General features: G+C 34.5%; 4 protein-coding genes across 6 annotated transcripts in view; 3 read left to right on the top strand and 1 right to left on the bottom strand.

The window, feature by feature from the left end:
- wdr38 (WD repeat domain 38) overlaps window positions 1-2,350 on the top strand; it is a 5,775-nt gene extending 3,425 nt beyond the window's left edge. Inside the window, exons 5-9 of the mRNA XM_016569054.1 lie at window positions 714-794; window positions 876-998; window positions 1,347-1,499; window positions 1,574-1,621; window positions 1,697-2,350. Coding sequence (XP_016424540.1) covers window positions 714-794; window positions 876-998; window positions 1,347-1,499; window positions 1,574-1,621; window positions 1,697-1,840 — 549 coding nt within the window. The 3' untranslated portion in view covers window positions 1,841-2,350. The remainder of the gene's footprint in view (window positions 1-713; window positions 795-875; window positions 999-1,346; window positions 1,500-1,573; window positions 1,622-1,696) is intronic.
- Window positions 2,351-4,034: 1,684 nt separating this feature from the next.
- Window positions 4,035-7,352, bottom strand: rpl35 (ribosomal protein L35). Its single transcript, XM_016569032.1, has 4 exons — window positions 7,253-7,352; window positions 6,570-6,706; window positions 5,620-5,701; window positions 4,035-4,240 (listed from the first exon to the last, which is right to left on the bottom strand). Exons 1-4 carry the CDS (start codon window positions 7,253-7,255, stop codon window positions 4,091-4,093), a joined length of 372 nt encoding a protein of 123 aa, XP_016424518.1. The 5' UTR covers window positions 7,256-7,352; the 3' UTR covers window positions 4,035-4,090.
- A 342-nt stretch (window positions 7,353-7,694) lies between these two features.
- uqcr10 (ubiquinol-cytochrome c reductase, complex III subunit X) lies at window positions 7,695-8,527 on the top strand. 3 transcript variants are annotated; one of them, XM_016569035.1, is made up of 3 exons: window positions 7,695-7,882; window positions 8,209-8,288; window positions 8,363-8,527. In XM_016569035.1, exons 1-2 carry the CDS (start codon window positions 7,742-7,744, stop codon window positions 8,257-8,259), a joined length of 192 nt encoding a protein of 63 aa, XP_016424521.1. In that variant the 5' UTR covers window positions 7,695-7,741; the 3' UTR covers window positions 8,260-8,288; window positions 8,363-8,527. The 3 variants fall into 3 exon arrangements, with proteins under 3 accessions (XP_016424521.1, XP_016424520.1, XP_016424519.1); XM_016569034.1 differs by having other exon boundaries at window positions 8,209-8,292; window positions 8,367-8,527; XM_016569033.1 differs by having other exon boundaries at window positions 7,697-7,882; window positions 8,209-8,527.
- Window positions 8,528-12,983: 4,456 nt separating this feature from the next.
- The window catches only part of LOC107752947 (zinc-binding protein A33-like), a 4,451-nt gene continuing 2,566 nt past the window's right edge, over window positions 12,984-14,868 (top strand). Inside the window, exons 1-3 of the mRNA XM_016569028.1 lie at window positions 12,984-13,465; window positions 13,690-13,785; window positions 13,868-14,098. Of these exons, the coding sequence (XP_016424514.1) occupies window positions 13,097-13,465; window positions 13,690-13,785; window positions 13,868-14,098 (696 nt within the window). The 5' untranslated portion in view covers window positions 12,984-13,096. The remainder of the gene's footprint in view (window positions 13,466-13,689; window positions 13,786-13,867; window positions 14,099-14,868) is intronic.

The following is a 14,868-nucleotide window of genomic DNA, read 5'->3' as shown; positions in this document are numbered from 1 at the left end:
ATACATATATATATATGTATATGTGTGTGTGTGTGTGTGTGTATGTGTATAATGTTCTTATTTATTATTTTAAATATTTATTTTTAATATATTTTTAAAATATCTATTTTGTTGCTCTTTTGAAGCCAAAACTAATTTAAATATTATCTGGAAAATGATTATATAAATGTATTTATTTATAAATAATATGAATAATATTATTTGCTATTAAAAATATAAAATTATAATAAAAAATATACAAGCAACACATACAGCTTTAAAAATAAAAACAGATTTGTTATTAAAATAAAATTAGGACTGTCAATAGAATATAACAAACTATAATAACTGATTAATCTTATGATTTCTGACTAGAAAGAAAATAATGTCTAAATATTATTTTGAGCATATTTAATTAATATCTAGCACATTTTGACAGCTCTAAAAATACTTTGGGGGAACAAAATCCCTTAGCATCCTCTTGCAACCCCATGGAGGTTTAAAATCAAGGTATCATTCATATCCATAACACAAAAATAGTTTTGAGACAAGCATTTTGATGAAATTGAATACTTACAGTTAAGTTTTTCATATCAGTAACCTTAAGAATGAACTAAAGACATAAATCTTGGACTCTGTTTATGTAGTAGCAGGTGTTTTAGCTCACCAGTTGAAGAATGTAGCACCATGCTATCTGTGCAGTGATGTTTCTGTGGTGTTGTTTGATGTCACAGAGCGGTGAGATGGTGGAGGATCTGCGGGGTCACACTGCAGCTGTCCAGAGCAGTGCCTTCTCATCAGACTCACAGTGTGTGGTATGAACCATCTTCTCACTGTGCCGTTTGTTTTGATCCGTTCAGCATGAGCTGCTTCACCTCCTCTTTCTGTGGGTTCAGGCCACGGGCTCCTGGGATCGGGCCGTGAGAGTCTGGAAACTTCTTGAGGAAAAAGAGGCTGTGACATTACAGGGGCACCTGGGAAACGTGGCCTGTCTCTGTTTCTCTGTTAGTGGGATGCTGGTGAGCTCACAAAGCAGATTTCTTATCGAGAGTGAGCTTCGATATTTGATTCAGGAATCAGGATAAAAAAAAAAGATGTTTTTCTTGAAAGAATCTCTTCTGCTCACAGAGGCTGCATTTATGTGATCGTGATAAAATATTATTACAATTTAAAATAACCATTATTCAAATAGGTGTTATTTTTAACCGCAATAATATTTCAACATTTTACTGTATTTTTGATCAAATAAATGCAGTCTTGGTGAGCAAAAGAGACTTAAAAATCATTTTTTTAAAAATACAAAAAATAAAATTTGAATTGTTCCTAACATTTGAATGCTAGTATATCTATGAATGTGTTTGTTTCAGGCCTCAGGCTCATGGGACGGCACAGTGCGTGTTTGGTTGCCGATGCGTCACGCATGTCTGTTTGTGTTGGGAGGTTGTGAGCGTGTTTGGGTCAGGAGTCTGGCTTTCTCCAGAGACGGACTGGTTTTAGCATCCACCGCTGAAGGCGACATGGTAAAACAAACACACACACACTTATTCACACAGTCTGTGTGGCAATGCTTGATATTGATATGTTTGTTTATCAGGTGAGGATCTGGGATGTGACCACTGGAGTCTGTCTGAAGAGGCTGCAGGTGACTGAGAACCTTTGACTAGTAACATATGTAGGATTACATAAGCTTCATGGTGTGTGTGTGTGTGTGTTTTAGGGCCATAAGGACTCGGCATATGGCTGTGCGTTCACTCCTGATGGGAAGCTTCTCACCAGCGGTTCTGAGCAGCTGGATGTAGAAGAGGATGAGGAAAACAGCACAGAGGAGAGAAGTGAGTTTAAACACAGAACAGGACAGTAAAGATGACGGACCATGAGGACGGCCAGTACATTGTGACCCACGGTGAATGAAAGCAGCTGTGGAACTGCATCCAGTTTTACACAGATAATCAGCGATTATAAACTCACCGACACACACCTCCGCAGTGAATGTTATGCGGCCTTCTGCATGTCTGAATGAACATATTTATGAGACGAGCATCCATGAAAACCACCACAATAACTTTCAGTTTGGGTTCATAAGGTTTCAATTGTTTTGTGATTGTTGGCAGTTTGTATGCATTTTTTTTTGTACTGTTTAGAAGGTATTCACCTTGTTTTTCAATGCAAAAGTAAGCTATTTGTGAATGTGTGAGATTTCTGATCAATTATTTACTATTTTCACTGCAAACTAGTGTTTATGGTTATGGTAATACATAAAAAAATGATAATAGCAGTTTGCAACATCAAGCAGCAGATCAGCAAAACAGACTATTTTGATACTGCTAAAATAACGAAGTGGATGACAATGGAAGGTGATTTTAATGATACTATAATACAAAGGGAAATATATTTTATATATTTTCATGTGTTAAGACCCATAAAGGCTGTGTGAAAACAGGTTGTTTATAAAATTAAATTGTAATGTTTTATATTGTACTTTATATTATACCATTATATGTTACGCTTTTTAAATTTTTTTATAAGATTTTGTCATGTTACTGTTCTAAGGTGAGAGGTAATTTATATTTAAAATAATTTAATATCTGGAAAATATTTTATATTTCTATTTAAAACACACAATGTATGAACCTTTAAAAAAATAAAAGCCAGATTTGATTTGAATAAAATGTAGTATTTTTAATAGAGTATCTAAAATTATCCCATGCTTTCTGTCATGCAAAAAGCATATTACAAACCTATTTTTTCCCACAAGCAAAATAAATTCAACACATAATTAGGATTGCCAAACTTGAAATAAAAACGTACAAAAAGTATTTGAAAGATTTGTAAGATTATCTGCACATACATCTTATTAAACCAAATGTATCAATTCTAATTCAAATGTTATTCTAATGAAAAAGGTTAACTCAAATTTAGTTTTAGATTTTTTAATTGGTTCTTAAATGTTTTAGTTTCACTCCAGCTTAAAAGTGACACAGGTCCCCGGTGCATCTACCAACCAAGGAAACATGAAAAAGGATATCTCAGTCACTTTGTTTTGGTAAGGCTTTTTCTGCAAGCGTCTGAGAAAACGAGCGCGTCTGATTTCGCTCCCCTAGTGACGTCACAAAGGGATCTCATAATATTACCGCCCCTTAATCTGACAATTTCCACCCACGGCGCCGTCATTTGATTTCGCAAGCCACAACGGTGTACTAGTTCTAATGCCATGGCGAAAGTTTGAGCAAAACATGCCAACTGTTCTGCCTTTGGCTGCACAGACGAGCACAGAACACTGTTTATAGAGTCCCAGCCTCAGAGGGGACAACAGAGCAGTGGATTTATTGATTTATTTACTGTATAACGCTGCTGCCACACAGATCTAAAATAAACATGCGATTTATTTCCCAGCTGTTTACCTTCACAGAAATAACCGACTGTTTTTGTAACTAGTGTGTGTTTTTAACGTAAACTTGTGTGTGAATGAGAACTTAGTTTAGTACTCGCATGCTGTGACAGCCGCTTTCTGTCCGTGTGCTTCGGATGTGTGCTCTCAGAAAACCGTATATCAGAAGTTTAAACTCGTATGGTTTAAAACGCGTGATTTCAGCACGATAAACATGATAATCAGAACCAAAACAGATGTTTTTTAGCAGGTACAAGCTGTAATGGCCAGCTCTATTCTGGAAAAGGGGCGGGGAGCAGCAGCTAATTTGCATTTAAAGAGACAGGCTCAAAAAACAGCGAGCTGTTCCACTCAAAATAGGCATTTTCAAAATTGTATTATAAATGATCTGTGGGGTATTTTGAGCTGAAACTTCAGACACATTCTGGGGACACCCGAGACATATATTACATATTGTAAAAAGGGGCATAATATGTCTCCTTTAAATAACTCAAATCTAACATATTCAAAGCTGTAATGCAGAGACTTCCAGTGGAAAAAAGCATCCCAGTTATAACTAATGTCAAAAACACAAACAGATAAGGCTAGTTCCAGACGCAATCATCACTTCCATCATATTTCCCAAGAAACCCTATTCCTGCTTCAGAGACATACACAGACTCGGGCGTCTGAATTCCAGGGTGGGGTGTTTATTTTTTCAGTGATAAACAACAGTACAGCCTCTCAAGCCTTGACGGCGAATTTGCGGATGGAGTAGAGGCGGGACTTCCTCTGCATCTTCTTGGTCATCAGGTTCTGCTCGTGTTTTGTCAGCTGACGACGGATGGCACGAGTCTTCTTGGGCCTCAGGTCCAAAGGCTTGTACTTCTTACCCTGAACATGAAGAGAGCAGGACTGTTAGAATCTACTAGACGGACATTACAAGCAGCAGCTGGAGAACAGGAAGTGCGGAGACTGATCATTCCTTAAATAAACACAGCTGTAAAACCCTCCATAATAAAAGTACATGGACCCTTTTCACAGACTAATGACCGTTTCCACAGTTAACAAATCTAAATCTATAAAACTAAATTACACTTAGTGCATATTTCTATTTTTTAAATTGTTATGTTTAAACCTGTTTTATATTTATAGTTTATATTTTTTATTTAAAAATGTAATGTACATTTGTAACACTACTTTACATTATATTAAACTTGGCATTTCATTTCAGAAATCTAGTTAATGCTGCACTGAGTGTTTCTAATACGGCTGAGGAAGTGACGGCAAATTTAACATCTTTCTCTCTTCTGATTAGTGTAAGGCAAGGCAAGTTTATTTATATAGCACATTTTGTACACAATGGTAATTCAAAGTGCTTTACATAAAAGAAAGTAAAATAATAATAAAAAAAAAATAATCACAAAAATAAAACAAGGAATTTAAAAAGTGTAATCAATCTCTCAATTGTTTTCCTCTTTTGGAACATCATAGAAATGCTATTGTGGATTTTCTCTTTTTCTATTGGAACAAATGGGAACACAAATTAGTTCTATTTAGATGAGTGCTTCTGAGAAACACAGAAATATGAAAAGGGTCGATTTAGAAATGGGATCCAAGTGCCAAACAGTAAAAATAAGTAAATGGCAAGGTAATATAAATGGAAAGTATAGTGTTATAACAATGTACATTAAAAAAAATTATATATACACATATATATATATAAATAAAAGACTAGGTGTTAAATTTCAAAGACAGTAACTGGGTTCTCTAGTAAACTGTCTTTTTGAATTGGACTACAGCTGAAGTTCATTAAATGACACGATATAAAGGTGCTGTCGGCTGCTCACAGCAGATGAGAATCATTTAAAGACTCCGCCATGAACGGTCATATTTCTTTAGCAAGAGAATATTCACACTAGCTCCACTTCAGCAGGAGGAGTGCTGGGTGATCATCTTGCTGGAGTCTAAACGGACGCTCTGTAGTTTGTGTCTCATAACAAATCATGTCATCTGAATACTATAATGACTGTAACATGAAACTAATGGCCATTTCAGCTTTCCATTAAAATCACAAACACTGCTGTTTATCAAAAATCAGCTTGATCAAACTCTTCTAAATGTATCTGTCTGAAAGACAATTTTGCGGTCAAGATCATTTGAACAGGCTTTCACTATCTTTAAATTAGACCTAATCTACAAAATGACTTCAAGGTGTTACCTGTAGCAAAAGAGCATGTGTGCATTTAAGTGATCAGCGGCATTAAACTGACCTTGTAAAACTTCCTCAGATTCTCCTTCTGTGTCTGGTTGATAACTGTGAGGACTCTGGCGATGGACTTGCGGACAACGCGGCTGAAAAGAGAGGAAATAATCATTAGAATGATGCTTTCCATTTAATTCTTCAACGTCTTCAACTAATTCCAGAACTAAATTTATGACTGAAGCGCAAAAGAAATAAGGCCGCAAAATATTTCAAAACATGTTTTCAATGTATAGAATACACACACGCACAGGGTTTCTGCAGGTTTTATGAAGGTACACTTAAAAGGCTTTGCTCTCAACCACTAGAACATGGAAATACCTTTTACTTTAGCGTCTGATCACGCTGTGTTCTTCCTTAGTATTGACGTCTTGTTTTCCAGAGCAAATGTATAAAGATTCTCATATCAAAATGCATTTACTTGAAAAGTAAAATGCCATAAGACTTTAAGTCTTGTTTTCTGATAAAACTAATCAAGAATGAGTTTACGCTTGAAAAAAAAAACAACAACAACAACATATCTGCCAAGGGGCGGAGGCAAAAAAAAAGTTAAATCAGAGGGAAAAAGGTTAATACCCCATTAATAGATGTTCGTTCTTGTTTTAAGCATAAACTCGGTTCAATTTTGCTTAATTTTGTAACTCGTTCTTGACTGCTCTTAAAAATGTAGATATTTGCACCAAAAAACAAGACAAAAACACTGAGGAAATGCATGCAGCTTTCTACTGATTAATGAACTTGTAGAAGGGTGAAGACTTTAAGACCTTTTTAAAATATAATATAAAAAGTAACTCAGATATTCTCTTGTAAATTAAAAAGTAATGCGTTACTTTACTAGTTACTTGGGGGGAAAGTAATCCGATTACGTAACTCACGTTACTAGTACTGCGTTACCCCCAACGCTGTATACAATAATATACGTGATAAAGTTAGTCCTTTTAAATCCATCCCATCACTCACATCTTGGAGAGTTTGGATGCAGCTCCACCGGTAACCTTGGCAACGCGGAGCTGGGAAAGCTCCACCTTCAGATCATCCAGCTGTTTCAGCAGCTCCTCCTTTTTCTTTCCGCGCAGGTCTCTGGCCTTGATCTTTGCCTACAAAACACACATTATTCATTAGCGTTTAATCACATCAAACCATTGTTGTATTAATAAAAGAACTATTACAAGGGACTACTGGAACTGTGCACGACTATCAAAAACTTACAAATACATAGTTATTGAAGTTTGTTTTTCTTCAGAATCAATTGCCTACGAATATCAGGGCTTTCTGATAATAATGCTTCGGGAACGCAAATCAGTCACACTCGTTCCGTCTAAACAGGTTACAACTGTCGCTTCTGTTCGACGGCTGAAAGCCACAATATCCAAAAGCAACTCCATAATATTAACTTTATGTATTCATAATTGCAATTAAAGCTGTCCGCGCCGCTAACAAGCTAAAGAGCACTACTGGACTTCAGCCACCAATGCATCGCTTCATCACTCAAAATTCACTTTATTACAAGATCATCATTTCAAATGCCGTGCTCAAACTCTAGCGCACAACTCGAGGTGTAGTTCAAACTCTCTCTCGGGGTCGTTTCACATGTATAACACACAGGATTGATTCAGATTGTTCGGTTTCGGTAAAATCCTCACCATTGCTGTCGATGGCTGCCACAAGAAAGGAAGTCGCAGCGGTCACGTGGGAAAATCTACCGGGTTACGGAGGAAACTAAACGGCTGCGGGAGAGGGGCAGGAATATTCCATTCGCTTCTTATAGGGGGTGCCTAATAACCATAATTGATTAAATTACTACAATATTACACTCAAATGTTGACTATTTAGAAATAAAATAGTAAATTATATAGTAAACACAGGGAATATACTAATTTCCAATGTCGGATTTCTGTTACAAACCATTCTGTTTATTAGACGTGATAATTGTACGTGTTTAAATATGTTTACGTTGTAGTAAAAATAAATAAAAACATAAAAATAAATACATTTAAAATGTATTCGCTTTGCTTTAAAATGTATTTCTCTTAAATAAATATTTTAATGGAATAGCCTCGTTGGTCGAGGGGTTTGATTGACAGCTCATCGCTCCGCCCACTCTTCCGGAAGACTCGACTGCGTTGACCATCATGGCGCTCACAAGAAGTGTCTACAATCTGCTCTTCAGAAGAACGTCAACTTTCGCTATAACCATCATGGTGGGAGCCGTTGTCTTCGAGAGGGTGTTTGATCAGGCTGGAGAAGCGGTATTTGACAACATAAATCGGGGGGTAAGTTATTTTTCGATTGAATTCGGTGGATTTCCTCATGACCCACCGGTAGACTGACCTTGATTAGCCTGCTGGCTAACAACAACTAAATATTCAGAGGGATGAAAATATAGGACATGTATTTAGTGTTATATTGATATAAATATATTCAGCTCGTCTTTATAATCATCACCTAATCTTATATAAACAGTTTAATGCCATTACGCTGTAATGCTAATTCATATTTATCTGTATATAAATCTTGAGTATAAATCAGAATATATCTGCAATGTGTTTTGCTCACCCTGTGTGCTGCTGTCATTCAGTTGTTTATTTTCTTTTTGTAGAAACTCTGGAAACACATCAAACACAATTATGAGCAGAAGGATGAAGAATAATGATGCATCTTGTGGAGCGTTCATTCTACCATCATCCCGTTTCCTGATGTGACCCTGTTGGATGATCCACTGGCGTTTGCAGTGTCCTCTGGCCGCCGTGTTTCATCTTCCAGCCGGATTGTCCTGGGGACATAGACAGAGACTTATTACAGAACCCTGATAAAAATGTCACGTGACCACTTGTTATTGTGCGATGTGTCACATTCTTCACCATTTGTAAATGTGTTGCTAACTTCATTCTGTATGAATAAACCCAACGACCCCAGAATCGTTGAAATATGGTGGTTCTTTTGTGTGCAATGCAAGAAGACATTTCAGGTGACTTGATTTTGTTATTTTCTGTACACCACCACATATGAGCGTTAAATTTGTATTTCTAGTATTTCTGCTGAAACTGATCATTTTCAAACTGTTTACTAACAGAAATAGGGATATATTTCTCTATTAAACTGACTACTTTAAATAAAAACAATTAAATTAACCACTCTTTTTGTGATATTGCGGACATTTACAAGAACTGTATGTTATTTAGTTAAAAACATTATCGAGAGGTGAAATACTTTTTATTTTGCGTTAGGAATAAGAAATGCATTTCAGTTTACATTTTGATTTTGTGTATTTTTGCATATGCCATTTTAATACATTAATAATAGTTTTTTACTATTATTATTATTTAAGTACTTTTTAGTCATCTTGAGGCCCCCTTGGTTGAGAAGAATTGCACAAACAACTGAAAAAGTCACTGAAGTTCATTAGCTTGCTTTCTGGCAGACCTTGTGTAATTGAGAGACATGGGCAGCACTGTAATGTTGTTGAAGTCTCACTGATCCATCAATGTAAAGATTGAAAAGCAAAAGTTTGTTTGCAATGTACTTCATAAAATGTGAGAATGTGGCCGGTTTTAAGATGGACTGACCACTTGGTGTCACTAGAGCACTTCTTAATGTCACTATTGTGTCTATTTGCTCAAACACTTCTTTGTGTCACTATGTTTGTTGACTGGAAATTGCTGCACTACACAAATGCTGAGTTGGTTTGACAAAAAAAGTGAAGCTTCTGGTAATCCACATAGTAAGATAACACATTTACTATCACTGAAAAATACTAACTAGAACATCTTCAAAATAAATGAATGTGGATAGTGAAAAAACTAGCGTTAACGTCAGGGTTATTATAGTTAACTGAAACTAAAACCGTTAAAAAATCAGGTGAATACAGGTGAAACTACCAGTAATGAGGTGTATGGAAATGTCATTAATCACTATAGGAAGCTTTAACTGGTAGAAACAGTTACATTTACAAAAAGTTGTGCCTCCAGATACAGTATACAGGTGCCAGTCAGTGTTATTTTAGTATTATAGAATTATATTTTTTTATTAATATTTTAAATTAGCTTCTATTTTTTATATTTTTTTAGTTTAATTGTTAGTAATTTTGTCATTTTTTAAATTAGTTTTTATTATTATTTATTTTTATTTCAGTATTTAGTTTAGTTTTAGTCATTTTAGTGCTCCAACTTTTTTTCTTATTTTCATTTAGATTAGGTTTTGATCTAATATTTATATTTTATTTTATTTCAGCTTTATTTCAATTAACAAAACTGTTTTAATATAGCTTTAGTTAACAATAACAACATTTTAGGCCATTTTAGGATAATTTATGGTCCAAATTTGCATTATTTATATAGTATCTATGCATTATTTTATAATAAACTTCAGTTATTGTTTCGGGTATTTAGTTATTTCATTATTGCAAAGAAGAAACAGCACTACATGTACCATATCTTTTTTTTTTTTAGCTCTCTTGGCTCAAATGAATACTGTATTCATTACCAAACACACCTGTTTATCTGTTTTGCCCATCAGTGTCACGTTACTACGTAGATATTTGCGCACACACTGAGGGGAATGTTTTGACTTGTGTGCTCTTCATTGGACAATTTGTTGGGGAATGAAATACAAAATAAAATTAAAAATTAAAAAAAAAATTTTGCTTTTCATCAGATAATAAATTATGCTGACAAAATAAAATTCAAAGATATTTAAACAATATTTTATATTTTTGCTTTTCATTGGATAATGGGTTATGTGGGATAAATAAAATAAGAAAATAAGATTTTTTTTGCAATAGCTTATATTTTTGGAGAGAAGAGCCGCGTGGGAAGGAGCTGATCAGTCCAAATAGTGTGAAAAGTTCCCAAACCTTGTAACCCAAAGGGTGCGGATTTGGGTCTCGATAAAAAATAAATGAACAAAACTCATCTCCAATCACCTGTGTGCAGAATAGGATTGGAGAGATGGAAAAGGAGAAAAACACAAGAGCTTCAAAGGGGAGCTGTAACATAGCCACACACTGTATATAGGCCAACTAAAATATAGGCTATTCGAACCATATTTACTCTTAATATTAGTAGGCCTATCTATAGGACTACTTGTTTTTTATTACAGCCCGTGATAATTAATACATTACAAAAACATTGTAAAAATAAAAAAATAGGCTAAAAGAAAGTCACTCCTCTACGTCTACTTCTGTCATCGCTTGAATTATATTATTATTAAATGATATTATTACAGCGTCACGCGCCTTCTTTTTGAACTGATTTTCTCCAATGAGGAGGAGGAGGGGGCGGGACATTTGGCAAATTACGCTGCAGCACTTATATTATTGCACTGGTTGGCTATTAACTGCGAGCAGACAGCGTGTCATTCAATGCATTGGAGAATACGGCGAACATAAATAAAGAAACGAAGTTGCTTGTCAGATTTCCCTAACAAGCAACCATATTTTTAAAAATAAGCCCAAAAAACCGCAACCCGCGACCTGGGATTTTTTCACGCAACTTTACACAAAAAAAGAAGCCCAAAGTCGCGTATAATACGCGGATTTGGCAACTCTGGCTCTCTTTCCTCTCCTTTTAGATGGATATAGATATTTTTTCCACATAACTCATTATCCAATGAATATTTTGTTTTCTTATTTTATTTAAAATAATTTAAATTATTTAACCCATTATCCAATTTAATATATATTTTATTTTATTTTACATAACTCATTATCTGATGAAAAGCAAACATTTAAAAACATTATTATTTTTTTTCTTATTTTATTTATCCCATACTACACATTATCCGGTTTAATATAAATTATATTTTACTCCACATAACCCATTATCCAATGAAAAGCAGAAATTGAAAAAATATTTTATTTTATGTAGGCTACTTTATTCCACATAACCCATTATCTGATGAAAAGCAAACATTTAAAAATATATTAATTTTGTATTTCTTATTTTCTTATTTTATTTATCCTACATACCCCATTATCCAATGAAAAGCAAAAATATAAAATATTGTTTAAATATCTTTGAATTTTATTTTATTTTGTCAACATCATTTATTATCCGATGAAAAGCAAAAAAATGTAATTTTTTTTATTTCTTTTATTTTGTATTTCATTCCACAACAAATTGTCCAATGAAGAGCACACATTTGAACATAAATATTAAATGTTTTATTTTATTATACTGAAGGTGAAACAAAGTTCAGTGGGAAATAATACAGCACAGGACTTTAATTGGGTGAGACATGTTAAGTTATGATGTTAACTTAGGTTGCATGAACAGAACAGACAAATCATGTCAGATATGGACAAGTTATAAAGACTGAATCGACTGATTTCATGTTGTCTTTAAATCAGCTCTTGATCATTCCACTGTGTCTCTTCATCACTGCTTATGTTTGGAATAGCATACCACGCGTATATGTTTACAGTATGTTCAGATACTGTATCAGACACACCACTGCTAGTGTGACAAATAAACCAGTATCAATCTCAAGCCTTTTTAAAAAACGTAACATATCTGTATTTATTTCAAAGATAACATGCAACACAGTGAGGTGTAATGTAATAATAATGTAACACACTACTAGTTAAAACATTATCACTGCATATTGCATACTGTTTTATGTTTGACATGTTGACTATTTCTGACACACATGGACTATTTTCATACTGGCAATGAAGAGATATATTTTTTAATGTATTTCATAGGTTTTTGATCATGTAATTTTAAATGTCTATTAACAGATGAGTTCAACGCATTTTAGCACTGGATATTCTGTGATTATTTATGTAAATTAGTTATTTGTTTTGCTTATTTTAAATGTAAGTTTGAGTTTGAAAAAGAGTTTGGATGAAGTGTGCATGTGAATCTTTCAGTTTGAAATATGTACTGCTTTTTATGTAAATCATGAAATGTATATAGCGACAGTGCACTGTTCTCTCACCAGAAGGATTTTAGACACTTTTGCACAGTTTCTAACTGAATGAATGAATGAATGAATATGGATGGCTGTATTTAAACATGTCTTACATAAAAAATGATGTTTATTACAAATGTTGACCTATTTGTTGGAGTTTGTCATTTTGATGTTTATGTCATATACAGTCAAAAACGATCTTTTACAAATGCATGCATAATGTATAACCAGGTCTCATGCATGGAGGGAAAATACTTTTCTTTTAAAAAGTAATCATTTAAAAATATTCTTGTTGCAAATGAGTAGCTTAAACGCTGTGCTAGTTTGTTTTAGGGTGTGGTGATGTGTTTGCACACTATAATATTCTAACATGAACCTTTCAGTGCATTCAGTTTGATTATGCTTAAAGGATCATCATAAACACCCTCTTATAAAACATATCAGGAAGTGGCTTTATTTCTTTGTTCCTGCCATGCTGCATCTCTCAAGTACCTGAGCAAAACAATGAGGAAATGCTTGAGGCATTTATGTCTGAATAGCCTGTCGAGCTGGGTTTTTGGAGTTCTTACAAACTGAAAATGGAGTCAATATCTGTGGAAGAGCTTTCTTGTCCCGTGTGCTGTGAGATCTTCAGATCTCCTGTGTTTCTGTCATGCAGTCACAGCGTCTGTAAAGACTGTCTTCAACAGTTCTGGAGAACCAAGAGAACTCAGGAGTGTCCGGTCTGCAGGAGAAGATCCTCAAAATCGGATCCTCCTGGAAATCTTGTGTTAAAGAACCTGTGCGAGTCCTTCTTGAACGTTGAGGAGGTTTGTGATTTGCATGGTGAGAAACTCAAACTCTTCTGTGTGGAGGACAGAGAGTCTGTGTGTTTAGTGTGCAGAGATTCAGAAAAACACACTCATCACAAATTCAGGACAATCAGTGAAGTTCTTCCATCTTACAAGGTAAGAAGAAATACCTTGCTATACAAATAATATATATATATATATATATAACGTAAATTATAATAAAGTAATAAAGACATTATATATTTATTTTTAATGTGTTTATATGATATATCTTGGAGAGAAAAAAAAAGGAATCTTGTTGACATTCCTTATGGATATTTTGTACTAGGGGTATAACATGCAGTGGGATTTTCACACTTTTTTTCTTGGTTAAATTCTAGGAGGAACTCACTATCAAGCTGAAGTCCTTACAAGAAAAGCTCAAACACACAGAGGAAGTCAAAGGAGAGTGTGAGGAAGCAGTTCAACACATCCAGGTGAAGAAACACTGTCAAATACTGTACCTTCAGCACACTGAACACAGAACTGAACTGAATGTTATTTCTGTTTTTCTTTGAGACTCAAGCTCAGCACACAGAGTGTCGAATGAATGAGGAGTTCAAGAAGCTTCATCAGTTCCTCATTGATGAAAAAGAGGCAATAGTCACTGCACTGTGGGAGGAAGAGGAGCAGAAGATTCAGATGATGAAGCGGAAGCTGGAGGAGATGAACACACAGATCTCGGCTCTTTCAGACACGATTAAAGACATCGAGGAGCAAATGAAAGCCAAAGATCCTGCGTTTCTAAATGTGAGAACTGGTTTTGTCTTGCTCATCATCCAACCTGTCAAATTCTGACAATGTGTATGAAGATTCATTTTATATCATTTAATTTATGCAAAGATTTTTATGGGAGGTGGAATCAAGTAGTTAATTTTTGGCTGGTTAGAATGGCACCACTGGGCCCCGAAATCTTTCATTACCCCTTAGACCCCCTTTTATTATATATTTGAATATTATATAATATATTACAGCATAATATTTTGTTTTTATTTTTTAGCATTTTGTCTGCTGTCTTTGACATCACAGTTTACAGTGGTTCTCAACCTTTTTGTCTCGAAGGCCCCCCTTAAAATAAATTATTATTATAAATTTAAATTATTCTAACAATATTTGAATAAATGAAAATATGTGTTTGATTATATTTGTTTTTTAGTATTTTTATTTAGATCAGTCATTTTAATATATTAATAATAATTTATTAATGAAATTGTTTTTAAAGGAGACATATTATGCCCCTTTTTACAATTTGTAATATAAGTCTCTGGTGTCCCCAGAATGTGTCTGTGAAGTTTCAGCTCAAAATACTCCACAGATCATTTATTATATCATTCTGAAAATGCCTATTTTGAGTGGAAGCAGAAACACGCTGTTTTTCGGGCCTGTGTCTTTAAATGCAAATGAGCTGCTGCTCCCCGCCCCCTTTTCCAGAATAGAGCTGCACCATTACAGCTCTTACCTGCTAAAACATCTGTTTTGGTTCTGATTATCATGTTAATCGCGCTGAAATCATGCGTTTT

The sequence above is a fragment of the Sinocyclocheilus rhinocerous genome, unplaced genomic scaffold, assembly GCF_001515625.1.
Source record: "Sinocyclocheilus rhinocerous isolate Xijiao unplaced genomic scaffold, SAMN03320098_v1.1 scaffold231, whole genome shotgun sequence".
In the NCBI taxonomy this organism is placed as follows: Eukaryota; Metazoa; Chordata; class Actinopteri; order Cypriniformes; family Cyprinidae; genus Sinocyclocheilus; species Sinocyclocheilus rhinocerous.
Note: the sequence above shows the minus strand (reverse complement) of the source record. Positions and strands in the feature narration are given on the sequence as shown.